Genomic DNA, 13,424 nt, shown 5'->3' on the forward strand with positions numbered 1-13,424 from the left:
TTCACACTAAAATACTCCAACCTTATTAGCGATGGCTAACCGTAGCTGCGTTTGATAATTAGCTAGCTATAACTTAAGGTTATCCATTTTATTATATAGGGCTGTGCATGTCTTTACTCATGTACATCTCATCAGTAAAGACGCTCCTGTAATTAAGAGTATATCTCCAGCACGTGTGTTCAGATCAGGATTGCCAGGTTTTCACAACAAATCCTGCCCAGTTGCTTCTCAAAACTAGCCCAATCTCGCTTCCAGAAGGTTCCCCGATAAAACATTGCTTCCCTGGGTTAAAATATAGTTTTTTTTAGCAGGGTTGCCTTGGTATAATTCGCATTTTAGGGGTTAAATATCACGTTATTTGTATTGGGGTCACTGTGACCAGCGGGCATGAAAAACAACCACCACAGACTTGGCAACATGTCCGCTGTCTGTTTTTCATGTCCGCGATTGGGCTAGTTTTGGACTAGTTTTAAGAAGCAACTGGGCAGGATTTGTTGTGAAAACCTGGCAACCCTGATCTGAACGCACATGCTGGAGATATAATTCTAATTACAGGAGCGTCTTTTCGATTTTTTGCACAGCCCTATTATCATAACTAACCTGCTGGTATGGAATGTGGAGTATGACTTGATTTTTTTTTGCCAAACATTACAGATGGCACCTTTAAGGGTGTGAACGGCCTAGCAGCCAAACTGCGTCAGAAGCAAATAATTCATGAAGAATTATATAAGGATATCATATTTTCCACTTCAACCAGTGAACCCAGCATGAGGAAGATCTGTAGCATAGTGCGTAAAGTTAGTGACAATGTAAACAAAAAAATTCATCTCCATTCTTCTGGCTCAAGAACCCAACCTTTTAAGTCACCTGCCTGTAATATCTGTCTCTTAACCATTTTTGTTTGATGATTCTCTTTAGTGTTTTACATTATTTGAGAAACTGTATACTACAGAAGACCAGTGCGCTCAAGAGCTCACCCTACTATACTGCAGCTTTCAGACAAAACTATTTTAGTAAATCATATTCAGTTATAGTTCAGGTATATTAAAGAACATTCAAATGCTCTGCTTTTCTGTAAAAATGACATGGGGGGAAAAAAACTGTTGCAATACATACTAATAAAATAAAATACATACTTGATAAGAACACTGAATAAAGTGAAGGTAAAATTTCTGTACAGGTTTTATTTCTATACATTTGTGATGTAAATTTTACTATATCATCCACTTTTTAGATACATTTATAGTAACTACTTTTATAAACTAAATGTGACATTACAAAATTGTGATATTGTATCAGCTCCATGTAGTTAACTGGACGGTAACTAGTGGTAGTAACAATGTTATTTAAATACAAATTAACCTGCAGTTATCTATCAAAAGATGAGTCATTGTAGTGAATTATTATATTTAGTTAATTATTTTCCATAGCATACCAGTTGCTTTGACACAATCTGTATTGTTAAAAGTGCTATATAAATAAAGGTGACTTGACTTATGATCAAAGCAATATATCCTAAACTACAACAATCTTTAAAAATGCAAATCTAGAAAGAAATATAGTGCAGCTGTACACAAAATGCCATTCATAATAATGCAGCAGACAGGACACAGTTCATAATGATGGCATGTTGCCCGACCTGATTTGTAGTACCAGCATGAGGTTTGCAACACTCGTGTGTATGAAAGCTCATTTCTGAGTATGGAGTTCAGAAGAGAGTGTGTATGTTTGTTCAGCGGCAGGAGGGCAGCGTGACTCTCTGCTCATCCATCCTCTTTGCCTGTGAGCGCATTATGAGGCTGAAAAAGTCTTCATCCGGGACAGTCGGGCCACGGGCAGAGGGCAGAGGAGGTGCACACCTCTGATCATCCAGACGAGACCCCTGAGAGATACAGAAGAGTAGAATGGCTTTAAACAAATTAACTCTTTCCTACAGTTGCTATTTTGCATTTTTTTTTTTTCCTACTCTGGGTAATTAACACACATATTCTCACCTGACACTTGACGAGCATGTCAAAGAACTGGTCGTCGGGTTCGGTAGCGTCTGTGCTGGCCATGACCTGGCTGAGGATCATCTGTCTGCTGCTGTGTTCGGACAGAGTGCGCAGGCCGGGCAGACTGTTCCCTGTTCCTGCCCTCTGCTCGTCCAGCCTCCTGCCCTGAGCACTGGCCAACAGTCTGAGAAACGGCTCCTGACCTGGAGATGCAGCCGACTCTGAGAATGCTGAATAGACAGAGACGCGTTCAGCTATATGTATTGTATAATATTTATATAATTTTAAATACTTCTTGTTTGAATATTAAAAGACATATTTAATGAATAATGTGAAAGAAGACTAACATTTCCTGATGGTTTTGGGTGGGGAGGTGGACCTAGAATTGACAGACAGGTGGCTCCTCCCATCCTGTATGGCACACCGCTGGTCGTCCATCCTGTTGCTCTGGAAACGACTCAGCAAGTCAAAGAAGCCCTCGTCTCCTAACATGTCTGTACTCCCATGCTGAGGTCAAAGGTTAAATAAAGGTTAAAACAAATGCCCTCTGAAGAACAAAGAACATACAGTTTTGTAACCAGTACTTTCAGTTTACTGGTTAGATTCAAATGCAAGTCAACTATGGTTTAACTTTGGTTATTAGAGCCAATGTTGTCTGAAAGAGATGTTTCAGATGTGAAGCAATTTCCATTTCTTTTAAATAATAAGGACTCGTTAATTATTTCAGATCAGGAATGTCGAGTAATGAAGTAAACAGTCTTATATTCTATAGGTTTTAGTAAACGTGTTTGCATGTGGTTTTAGTACTTTGTTCTGAGGAGCTTCCCGTGTGTTGCTGGTATCCTTAAGGATTTTACTGGAGCTGCTCTGCAGTTTGTGCTTCTTTCCTCGGAAACGATTAACAAAGGAGAGCTTTGAGGATGACTTGGCCAGTGGGGGTTTGGACTGCTTGAAGAGGATGTCCCTGGTCCACTTCTGACCCTGCCGGACAGAAATTACATTACTCAATGATTCCTGATGCTGAGATTTGAAAACATAGCATGCTTCAATGTCCTATGAACTGATGACTATAAAGAGAGTTATGAATCAGATAAGTAGATGTAGATTCACATTTATCTTGTCAGGTGTGAGTTTCATCAGCTCTAGGTTCTCCATACTGTGCCGTCGGCTCATTCTGGGCCTGGCTCCTGGAAAAACAACGAACCAATCAATAAGTTGAAAAGCTTAAATGCAATGGCCACATGCTTTATTCCACTTATTAACCATACAGAAGAAATTAAAATACTATGGCTGAAGGCTGTGCTTGTGTTCTAGTGTTTGTTTGACTGCTGTACCATGCAGGTTGTTGTCGAACTCTTTGTTTTCAGAAAGTACTGAATTGTTTGTGCTGTAACTGAGACCGAGGACCATCTGAAGATCTGAGACGTTCATGCGAGCAGTGAGTTCCCCGCTACGATCACCAGTCTGTAAACAAGACAATCAGGGCATTTAATTAAAATACGTCCTAAGAACATTAATAATTTATTTTATTCAAAATGTATATAACCTTGCTGCAGTTTAAAGCAAGACTGGTTTTATAACAGATTTCCTTTGAAACAATTACCAATAGTACTTCCAGATATGTACCGTATTATTTGGACTATAAGTCGCACCTGAGTATAAGTCGCATCAGTCCAAAAATACATCATGATGAGGGAAAAAACATATATGAGTCACACTGGACTATAAGTCACATTTATTTAGAACCAAGAGAAAACATTACCGTCTACAGCCGCGAGAGGGCGCTCTATGTCTTCAGTGTAGACTACAGAAGCACTGAGCATCATAGAGCGCCCTCTGGCGGCTGAAGAACGGTAATGTTTTATATTGGTTCATTTCTCTTGGTTCATTTCTCTCAGTTCATGTCAAATTAATTTTGATAAAAAGTTGCACCTGACTATAAGTCGCAGGACCAGTCAAACTATGAAAAAAAGTGAGACTTATGGTCCGGAAAATACGGTACCTACTGATAGGTGTATAACTGCACGTACTTCTTTTGCTATTTCCAAGTGTTTCTCTGCAAACTGCATGGCCTGGTCATGATTCCCTAGTGCTGTATGTGCATTTCCCAAACTCCAGCAGGCCCTAGCCTCACCGATCCTGCAGAAAACAAATTATTACACTTTATATATATATATTTTTTTCTACATCCAAGTATTAACTACTACTGGAGATAAATTAATATAATGGCCAAGACAATTTTTTGGCTCATATTCTGCGAATTTGAGATTATTGGAATCAGCAGGGAATATTGGGAATATATCAGTTGGCCAGGCCACTACTAAAACATGATTCCCAATGTGTGAGAGCACCTGTCATTGAGGTCCTGGGCGATGATGAGATGTTTGATATGGTAGTCAATAGCTCTCTCATAGTCCTGCAGCAGTGTGTATGTGTTGCCCAGACTGTAGCAGGCCTGAGCCTCCACCGCCAAATCCTTCAGCTGCCGTGCCAACTGTAGAGCTTTCCTGCACTCACAACACAATCACTGTCAGAGCCCAAATGACACATAACATTTACTGAATTATTTCTCAGACTTTAAGTTCAATAATCACATTAGAATGTATCGTAATTCCTGTTTACGCATTCTCAAATATAAGACCTAATAAAATTATAATTTTCCACGTTTGTAAAAAAATGTAAGGCTTTAATTGACTTTTAATTTGATTAAACTAAAATAAACTAAAAAACACCCTGTAACAAAATCCATATATCAAACCTAAAGCCTATCCCAATAGGCCTGTAATGCTTTCTTTCTTTTTCCCTCTCATAATAAATCTATTAATCAAGAATTAACACTATTGACACTGCACTCACCAGTAATGTTCTGCAGCCCTCTCAAACTCCCCAAGGAATATACAAGCGTTTCCCAGGTTGCAGTAGGCTCTCCTTTCTGCAGACCGATCACCAAACTCTTTAGCAATGAGCAAACGCTGGAAAACAGATGGATCACACACAGTTCAGTGAGTGCTTTTGCACAGCCTTGCATTGTTTTTGGAAATTACCAAAATTTGGAAATTAGTCAAATGACGACACGGATCACTCACCTGTTCATGAAAGGCCATTGCATCCCTGAAGTTTCCTAGCAGGTAGTATGTGTTCCCCAGGTTTCCATAAGTTCTGCCCTGTGCTGCCCTGTCTCGGAGTTCCTTCACGATACACAGGTTCTCTCTGAGCAATTGGAGGAAAGGAGGAGGATGCAAAAAACACTTTACAAGTCATGTTAAAAATTCCCACTCGTGAGGGTTGGCGGTACTCACTTGTAGTACTCAGCAGCTTTTCTAAGTGCTATCATGACCTCCTCAGGAAAGTCTCCAGGTTCTGCTCCGCTCCAGCAGATGCTCTTCCCTTTGGCGTGGTACACATTTCCAAAATTATAAAGTGCTCTGGCCTGCCCCACCTTTAGGAAAAAATAACATAACATGAATTGAAAGAAAAAAGTACTACTAAACATGTGAACCTTAGATGTCAATGACATAGTTGGGTGCATCTAATACAAACTTAATTGTAATTGCAATTTTTATTTCATCTCAGTTCTTAATCTATCTCACTGACAATTTACAACTTTGAATTCAGGGTAAATAAACACCTGTTAATTTATTCATCAAAATTCACACAACTGTATGATATTCAGCGGTGATTATTTTAAATTTACAAAAGTTTTATATACTTTAACTACAGCATTCATCAGACCTTGTGGGCATCTATTAATTTACAGTCTGCTGAGTGTTTGATTTGTTTGTCAATTTCAGAGCACTCAACAGCACTAATATAACCACCTCATCAGAATGAATCGCTAGTGTTGTAGCATTTGCAAGTGTCTCTGTATAAAAGCATCAATGAATAATGTAAAATGAATAAATGCAAATGTAATATGTTCCATTATGTCTATTGTACATTAAGCGAATCACTCACCTTGTCGCCCAGTTCCTTGGCAATATCTAAATGTCTCTGGCAGCAGACCACCGCTTCATCAAAGCGACCCAAAACCTTTAATGTGTTCCCCAGGTTACCGCTGGCTTTGGCCTCACCAGGCTGATCTCCAGTGGTTCTGAGAGAACAAATCAGTGCTTTCATTAACATTCATTCATATTTAGAGTAATAATGTGAAATTTACAATATACTTTTCTATTAATATATTTGTTACTCTTCTATAGTCTAAATTTAATTTTCAGTAGACACTACTCCTCTTAATATCATCTTAATATGCTGATTTGCTGCTCAAGAAACATTAAGTGTTAGTATCAATGTTGAAAACACTAGTGCTGGTTTAACATTTCGTGGCAAGGTGACAGTTTTGTTTAAACTCAGGATCAAATGAATGCATCCTTGTTGAGTAAAAGTATTAAGTTCTTAAAAGAAACTGATGAAAAGTTGAGCAAGTATACTTAGTTAGAGTAAGGTCATGGTGGTGGAACTCCAGAGCTTTGCTGTAGTCATGCAAGTGAAAGTAGGCATTGCCCAGTTGGCTGTAGATGGCACTCAGAACCTGCAGGTCTTCTGTGCCAACCTGCAAGGCTGCCTCGAAGAAAGAAACGCCGGCACTGTAATCCCCCGCCTTACACAGACGCTCGGCCTCCAGAGCCAGGTCCAAACAGGATGCCTCCATCCTGCAGGGGGCAGCAAAAAACTATTCTTAGGAATGGTTGAGCTGTAGTTTTAATGTCTCTGTATCAAACATTAGTAAAAATAAATCGAGGTAGGATGTCCTCATTACAGAAACCCAAAAGAAACTTTTATGGACTAAATTTTATGGATCTAACCCACAGTCAAACACTGGGAAAATTCGATGACTAAGGTGCTACCATAACAGACCACTGATTTGGTCATGCTTGGAAAGTCACATCATGCAAGATCTCTTGTATTTTTTTGCAAGATGTATTTTTTTTATTTTAAAAAAGGGGCAGTTTGACAAATGAAGCTTTGAATTAAAAAAAAAAATTCATCCGTGTGTGTAAACCACACAAAAATGGTTAAAAAGTATTAATTTTGGGGGGCTTGCATTATATCATTTATAACCAAGCGATAACAAATTTCAGAAAAATAATACTTTTTTTTTTTTTTTTACATTGTTTTTTCATTGTACGTTAGGGTATAAAACACAACAATATATGACACACATCAGCTGTGTGATTTATCATGTTAGTGAACTAATAAAGGCCAGTGTTAAGCCCTTAACACTCCTTACAACTTAAACAATATAAAGCTATATGAAAAAAAAAAAACTCAACAAAAATTAATTACCTACCAACCTACATTGAATAATATAATAAATATTTTTAACAGTTATCCATAATAAATGTATCCCATTCCCTACACACAATAATTATCCGTCAGAGTTTGTAGAGGCCCTACCTGGTGCCTTCACGACTCACACAATCAAAGAAAACTGGACATGTGAAAGACATCTAAAATTCTTCAATGTCTCCTTAAAAAGTCTTTTGATGGGGCTGTAATCTCTAAAACCAACCTGTCCTGAACACGCATACATAACGATGCGGCTGCAAATCAACACGAATCAGGAATTACACCACTACAAACTCATCAATTTTTAAAAGAATATGCTACACAGCAGTTGACCATCATACAACGTCACCTCAGACGTCTTTGAGGGCAGAGGTTGAAGATGGCTTTGGCAAAAACTGTGGTGCTCAGCACTTGAACAGCTAATCTGATTGTGTTTCTGCGTCGCACTGTTGTGTGTGATTAGCGCGCACAGAGAGGGACACTACAGAGATTAGACCTGCTGTGTTTGCTTCTGATGATATAAAACTCATTTCATCGTGTGACTGATTAAGAGAATACATGATTTACAGCACTTCCATCTAGAATATAAAAACTGAAATGGATCTGAATAAAAGAAACTCAGAAACATTGATTGTAGTTAGTTTCTAATTAAAAACTGGTCCCTGGAAATAAACGCAAAATTAGTATAACTATGGTAAACTTAAAAATCTCCAGTTTGTACATTCAACATTATACAGCAATGCACGGACAATGCCAATGTCATGGGCTCCCAAGCAAAGCATGTAATGATAAAATGGATACCTTGAATGCAATGCAAGTGGATAAAAGCATCTGCCAAATGCATAAATGTAAATATTACTATATATGCATTGCTAACAATGTCTGGGTGACAGATGTTTGCAGAGGACTGACTAAAAGATAAAAACTAACTCAGCTCATGGACTGCAGAACAGCAATATGAGCAACAGTCATAAATGATTTAAAAATGTTATTTAAATATTGAGTAAACTGAGGCTGTTTCTCTGACCTGTTTATCTCTCTCTTCCTCTCTCACACACACACACACAAAATAAACCTCCACAATAATACTACCTTGGAATTGTTAAGATGCAAAATCTTTTAGATCAAACATTTGGATTTATTTTACTGCTAGATTTCTCTCAGTTTAAGATTGAGAATGACATTCAAATTCAGTTAAACATCTTTCCCACCAAAACTGCAGATGAAGATGACAAGCAATTAGCAATGATTTATAGAATTATTGAAAGTTTCGATTAGAAGACTACTTGTATCCTTATAAGTTTTTAGTTATTAAATCCAAGGAGACAAAGGACACATTTATGGTCTGTTAATTTAATACAGTGCTAAATAAAAACTATGATTAAGTGGCATATGATTACACAATTTTGGTCCGTCTTTATTAATGAGGTAATACTGGACTTGCTCTAACAGTGCGTTACAACTGAAAATAAAACATAATTCAAGTGTTGCATTTCCTACCTGTAGTGGACAAAGGTCCGGTTGTCATTCTGCATGCTAACCACTGCACTGCTGACAGCCATTGAAGAGCATTATGAAGTACTGATCCGAGTCAAATCCAGAAAGTAATCCAACAGGGAAGAATAGTGAACTGAATCCCAGAAAAAAATTGAAAACAGTTTCGAAGTCTCTCTGAGGTTTTGCTGTGGAGTCCAGTGCACTACAGATGAGTTTATCCAGACTAATATTCACCACGTTTCTGTCGACCAGGATGCTCTCCCAGAGCTCTCTGTGAAGAGAATACAAGACGTGGAGTGTGAAGCCTCATTCTGTGCGTAATGCCATGGAAACACCCACTAAGCAGTGGACACATGCAATGGAGGCGGATATTAAGGGTGTGTATATCAGTTTTGTGTATGTGAAAGCTAAATCAAGGGGGCCCAACAACAAGAGAGAAAGCAAGAACAACTGGCCAATAAACACAGTTGATTATCTGCCATGCATTCAGGCCTGTACCAAAACATGAAAGAAAACACATTCAGGTTTGTGGCAAGAGAGGGGTTTTGTTTACCCTTCTCTTACAAAGCCCCACAAATGTAAAGAAAATCATTGAAAAAAAAGAAGAAGAAGAAAAAAAAAAGAGAAAATGTTCAATTCAAAACTGTTTGCCACTTTCAAACATTACACCTTAGTGACATTTGGAAAGCTGATTTGTCTATGCCGAACTAATCCAGATATAAGATAATCATCTTGAAGAACCACAGAACTCACAGAAACATTCAGTCTACTGTATCATTATCATTTTAGAAAGATGGAAATATTGCACAATGTAAATAGGTGTGTCATATGTTTCTTGTGCATACTGAAGTAGTGACAAAACCAAAGTAGAAGGAAACATGCATCTGGGTATAACAAACTATTATAGAGAAAGAAAAAAAATGAAAGGCAGAGACTTAGATTTTGTCCAGCGGTTGTTGATTGTATTTTGTGATGTGGTTGTTGCACTTAAACATGAATTTGCTAGTGGATAGTAGAAGGGCAAGGTATGAGCAGACAAAGATATTGGAGAAGTTCGGCATACGTCACTAAAGAGAAGTCTGTTGCTTCCCTCGAAAGATAAAATCATGACATTTAGTTTGGCAAATCAATTTTTTTATATATAAAAGATAAATAAATAAATTAAGGTCTGGTTCTGTAAGTAGAAATCATATTGGTAAATGTATAAATCATTAAAGACAGACCCATAGTCAGCTGTGAGGTTGTTAGTCAATGGTATAGGTCTTTGTTGAATCCTATTTTTTAAACAGTTGTGTTAAACGGTGGGAATCGTGACAAACTACATTACCCATAATTCTGAAAAAAAATCACCACCAATCAGAGAAACAAGCATTATAAACTATTTAACAGTCAGTCTCCCTATATGTTTTCAAACTACTTACAAATATAATTATTTTGCAATACACATAAAATATATTGTTTCTATGTGTCTAACTAACATCTTTAAATGCATTTATAGTTTTATTGTATAGTTCTCTCCCTTATTAAAATACATTAAATACACAGTCCAATTTTTGAAAACTTTTTTTTTTAAGTCTGTTGTGAGTCACCTCATTGTGGGTTTCATCATCGCTTTTACCTCTTTAACAAAGACTTTTTAAAAATCCACATGGAGCAAAAGTCATTGAAAAATAGAAATTGATTACAACAGGAATACATTTCTCTAAAATTAAAAGAACAAAACCACTCACAGACTAAAGTCTAAACAGCATAAACCATGGAGAAAAAAAAAAACATTTGGTTAACAGGGAAAAAGAAAATTTTCTTAACATCAAATAGTAACCATGCTTGGTCTCAAACAAGAATGATGATAAACTGCCTGCTAAAACATGTAACAACACTTGTGCCAAAGACCTTCAAATCCAATGTATTTTCTTTCTTCATTCTAAAGAACGAACAGAACTTCAGAACGGAGTTGTTCACAAAACTGGTTTGTGTGTAAATTCTAACAGACAAACAGCAGCGTGGTTCTCAGGGTAACTCCGAGGCAGGTTGGTTTAACAAGATGAGACATAAAGAGAGGTAAACAAGAAGACAGACATAAGCTTCAGCTTGCACGACACAGGAAGTGATGATGACTTCAATCAACACAAAGCATGTCTGTCACTTGACAGCTGTTCCTGAGGTGCTGCAATTTAAAGACCCCTTTATACACAAACACACAGTGTGTTGTAAGCAGTTATTATTTCACATCTGCCAAATTCAGCATAGAGTTTTCCATTACATTGTGCAAGGAGGTGTTAGTCAGAAAGCGCTGTGAATAAGAATATCGTCAGTGTAATGAAAGTGTAAAAGCCCTAGCAAAAGTTAGTCATTTATAAACCAGAGAGAAAAGGCTCAAACATAATTAACGTTATATTGCTGGTAAATAATTTAAATGTTAAACCATCTTTAATTTTACGGCACAGAAGATAACTTATTTTTAAATTAAGTAAAAAAAAAAAATAATAATAATAAAACTGTCGCACGTTCCATTGTACTGAAATCGTAATATAGTACCTAAGAAGGTCTCTGCACACTTTGAAGTTTGCATTTTGGTTTACGTTCATGTTTTGTTGTGTTTGCGCGTGCAGATCTGTCTTAACGGCCGTTACGTTACGTCGAAACTTAAGACATACTCACTCAAACTCCTCCGATTCCCCACTGATCATACACTCGGTTCAGTCTCTTACAACCAACAGAATCGATAACACAAAACAGTCAAATCCAGTCATACTGTAAGAACCGATGAAAACCGTTTCCGTTTAATTCATACATTCGTAATCGAGTCACCGACGCAGTGTATAGAGAAAAAACTTTACACACATCCGTACATAGGGCCGCGTGGTCCTGACCAAACTGGCCAATCAGAGCCCAGAATTCAAATATAACCACACCCACTATGAATCACCAGTGAAATTTGAATTTGTATTGTTCTTCGGCTCTGCTAGGAAAACACTTCTTTATTTTGCATAACTCTTAAAACACTTAATTGTTTTATTCGGCTTTATTTGTAAAGTAAATCATTATCTAGCTATTTCGACTCTTCAAATGAATTAAACGGTTTTGGAGCACAGCTGAATGACTGACAGCTGATCTTAAGGCTTATCGGTCAACCACCTCTTTTAATCCTCCCCGTCTGCTTATAACCAATAATCCAGATACAACATTTATTATTTAAATTGCCCAATAAGTTCCTACATCAAGGTCTTGAGAAACTACAGAGACTTTATTATTTCTTTCCAGTAGGCTATGTCATTCTTTTATGAAGACGGCGCAAACTGTCGTAGAGCTTGGAACAAGCATCAAAAAGTAACTGCAATGTCATATTATAAGAGCAACTTAGAGTTAAAGTGTTCGAGTGTTAATTTTCTAGTTTCTTATGTATTTGTTTTTTACTATTTAATTACTATTTAATTATTTATTCATTTATCCAGTAAGATATGTCATTAATATCTGGAAATAAGTAGGCCTACAAATAATTAGCGGATTTATAATATAGTGTTATTGGAAAAACAGAGATTAATTTGCAGTTATAAGTGTTCCACACTTTATGTGTATTATTGTTGCTATGAAAAGAATAGAAAGGCGTTAGAAATTTATTTAAACAGGAATACATTTCTCTAAAATTAAAAGAACAACACCACTCACAGACTAAAGTCTAAACAGCATAAAACATGAAACAAAATTACCCTTTGGTAAACAGAGAAAAAGCAATTTTTTTTAAACATCAAATAGTAACCATGATCGGTCTCAAACAAGAATGATAATAAACTGCCTGCTAAAACATGTCATGTAACAACACTTGTGCCAAAGATCTTCAAATCCATTGTACATGCACAGAACGGGTTTGATGGAGTGCCATCTGAAGAAACGGAGGATATGGACGGTGAAGATGATGCTCACATCAGACCTTCATCAGTGCTGTGGGAAAGATATCAGTATATCAGTGATCATGACAGTCTTCATTTCAGAGAACCTTCACTGTTAACCTCTCGCAGGGCATGGGTGTAACATTACCTGAGAGCCCACAACTCACTGGTAAGATATATTTAGATATTGTAAAGCTGCAATGGTACTACCATGGTTTGGACATGATACCATAGTAATGCCATATGGCAATACAATGCAATTTCATGTTTTTTTTTTGTTTTTTTTTGGTGTCGCTGAGAAACATAACCAAAAAATAGTTTTTAGTATTTTGAAAATGTAAATAGGCTACCATGAAATACTGATACATTCAGAATTTTTTTTCCAAAAATGTAATAAAAACATTAAAATTGTTAACTATCATTAGAATTTACTGCTCAAAAAAATTGTTCTCATCCATGTTGAAAACAGTTGTGCTGCAGTCAACTGGATCTATTTTACTAACTGTCAGAATCATGTGAGACTGAAGAGGGCTCTTCAGAGGGGGTTGAATCAGTTAGTAGTCAGTACACAGAGCATTCAAACACTAGAAATAGGAAAGGAAACATACTCAAAGCAGCATTGCAGAAACTCACCACTGAATGGAAGCCAGTCATTGGAGCACATGGTAACTGAGATGCCCTGCCACATTTTCATTAACAATACAAATTGTTCCACAAATTGGAATAAATGCCTAACTAAATGTGCTTTTATATTCAG

The 13,424-nt window shown here is 37.0% G+C and overlaps 1 protein-coding gene across 2 annotated transcripts; it reads right to left on the reverse strand.

The window, feature by feature from the left end:
- Window positions 1-1,164: 1,164 nt before the first annotated feature.
- On the reverse strand, window positions 1,165-11,637 carry LOC127934830 (G-protein-signaling modulator 2). Of its 2 annotated transcripts, XM_052532359.1 has the most exons (15): window positions 11,439-11,636; window positions 8,781-9,048; window positions 6,422-6,643; window positions 5,949-6,084; window positions 5,294-5,433; window positions 5,081-5,204; window positions 4,851-4,966; window positions 4,346-4,501; window positions 4,025-4,133; window positions 3,329-3,458; window positions 3,105-3,181; window positions 2,802-2,975; window positions 2,342-2,501; window positions 1,995-2,224; window positions 1,165-1,882 (listed from the first exon to the last, which is right to left on the reverse strand). In XM_052532359.1, exons 2-15 carry the CDS (start codon window positions 8,840-8,842, stop codon window positions 1,733-1,735), a joined length of 1,986 nt encoding a protein of 661 aa, XP_052388319.1. In that variant the 5' UTR covers window positions 8,843-9,048; window positions 11,439-11,636; the 3' UTR covers window positions 1,165-1,732. The 2 variants fall into 2 exon arrangements, with proteins under 2 accessions (XP_052388319.1, XP_052388327.1); XM_052532367.1 differs by lacking the exon at window positions 8,781-9,048 and having other exon boundaries at window positions 11,439-11,637.
- Window positions 11,638-13,424: the final 1,787 nt, after the last annotated feature.

Source organism: Carassius gibelio, chromosome A2 (assembly GCF_023724105.1).
Source record: "Carassius gibelio isolate Cgi1373 ecotype wild population from Czech Republic chromosome A2, carGib1.2-hapl.c, whole genome shotgun sequence".
NCBI lineage: Eukaryota > Metazoa > Chordata > Actinopteri > Cypriniformes > Cyprinidae > Carassius > Carassius gibelio.

Excerpts from the sequence above, each read along its gene's own strand:
- LOC127934830 (XM_052532359.1), bottom strand. The coding sequence starts at position 8,842 with ATGGCTGTCAGCAGTGCAGTGGTTAGCATGCAGAATGACAACCGGACC. Across the intron at positions 2,976-3,104 it reads TCACACCTGACAAGATAAAT|GGTCAGAAGTGGACCAGGGA; the intron begins GTGAATCTACAT and ends TCTGTCCGGCAG. Across the intron at positions 2,502-2,801 it reads GGGAAGCTCCTCAGAACAAA|CATGGGAGTACAGACATGTT; the intron begins GTACTAAAACCA and ends CTTTGACCTCAG.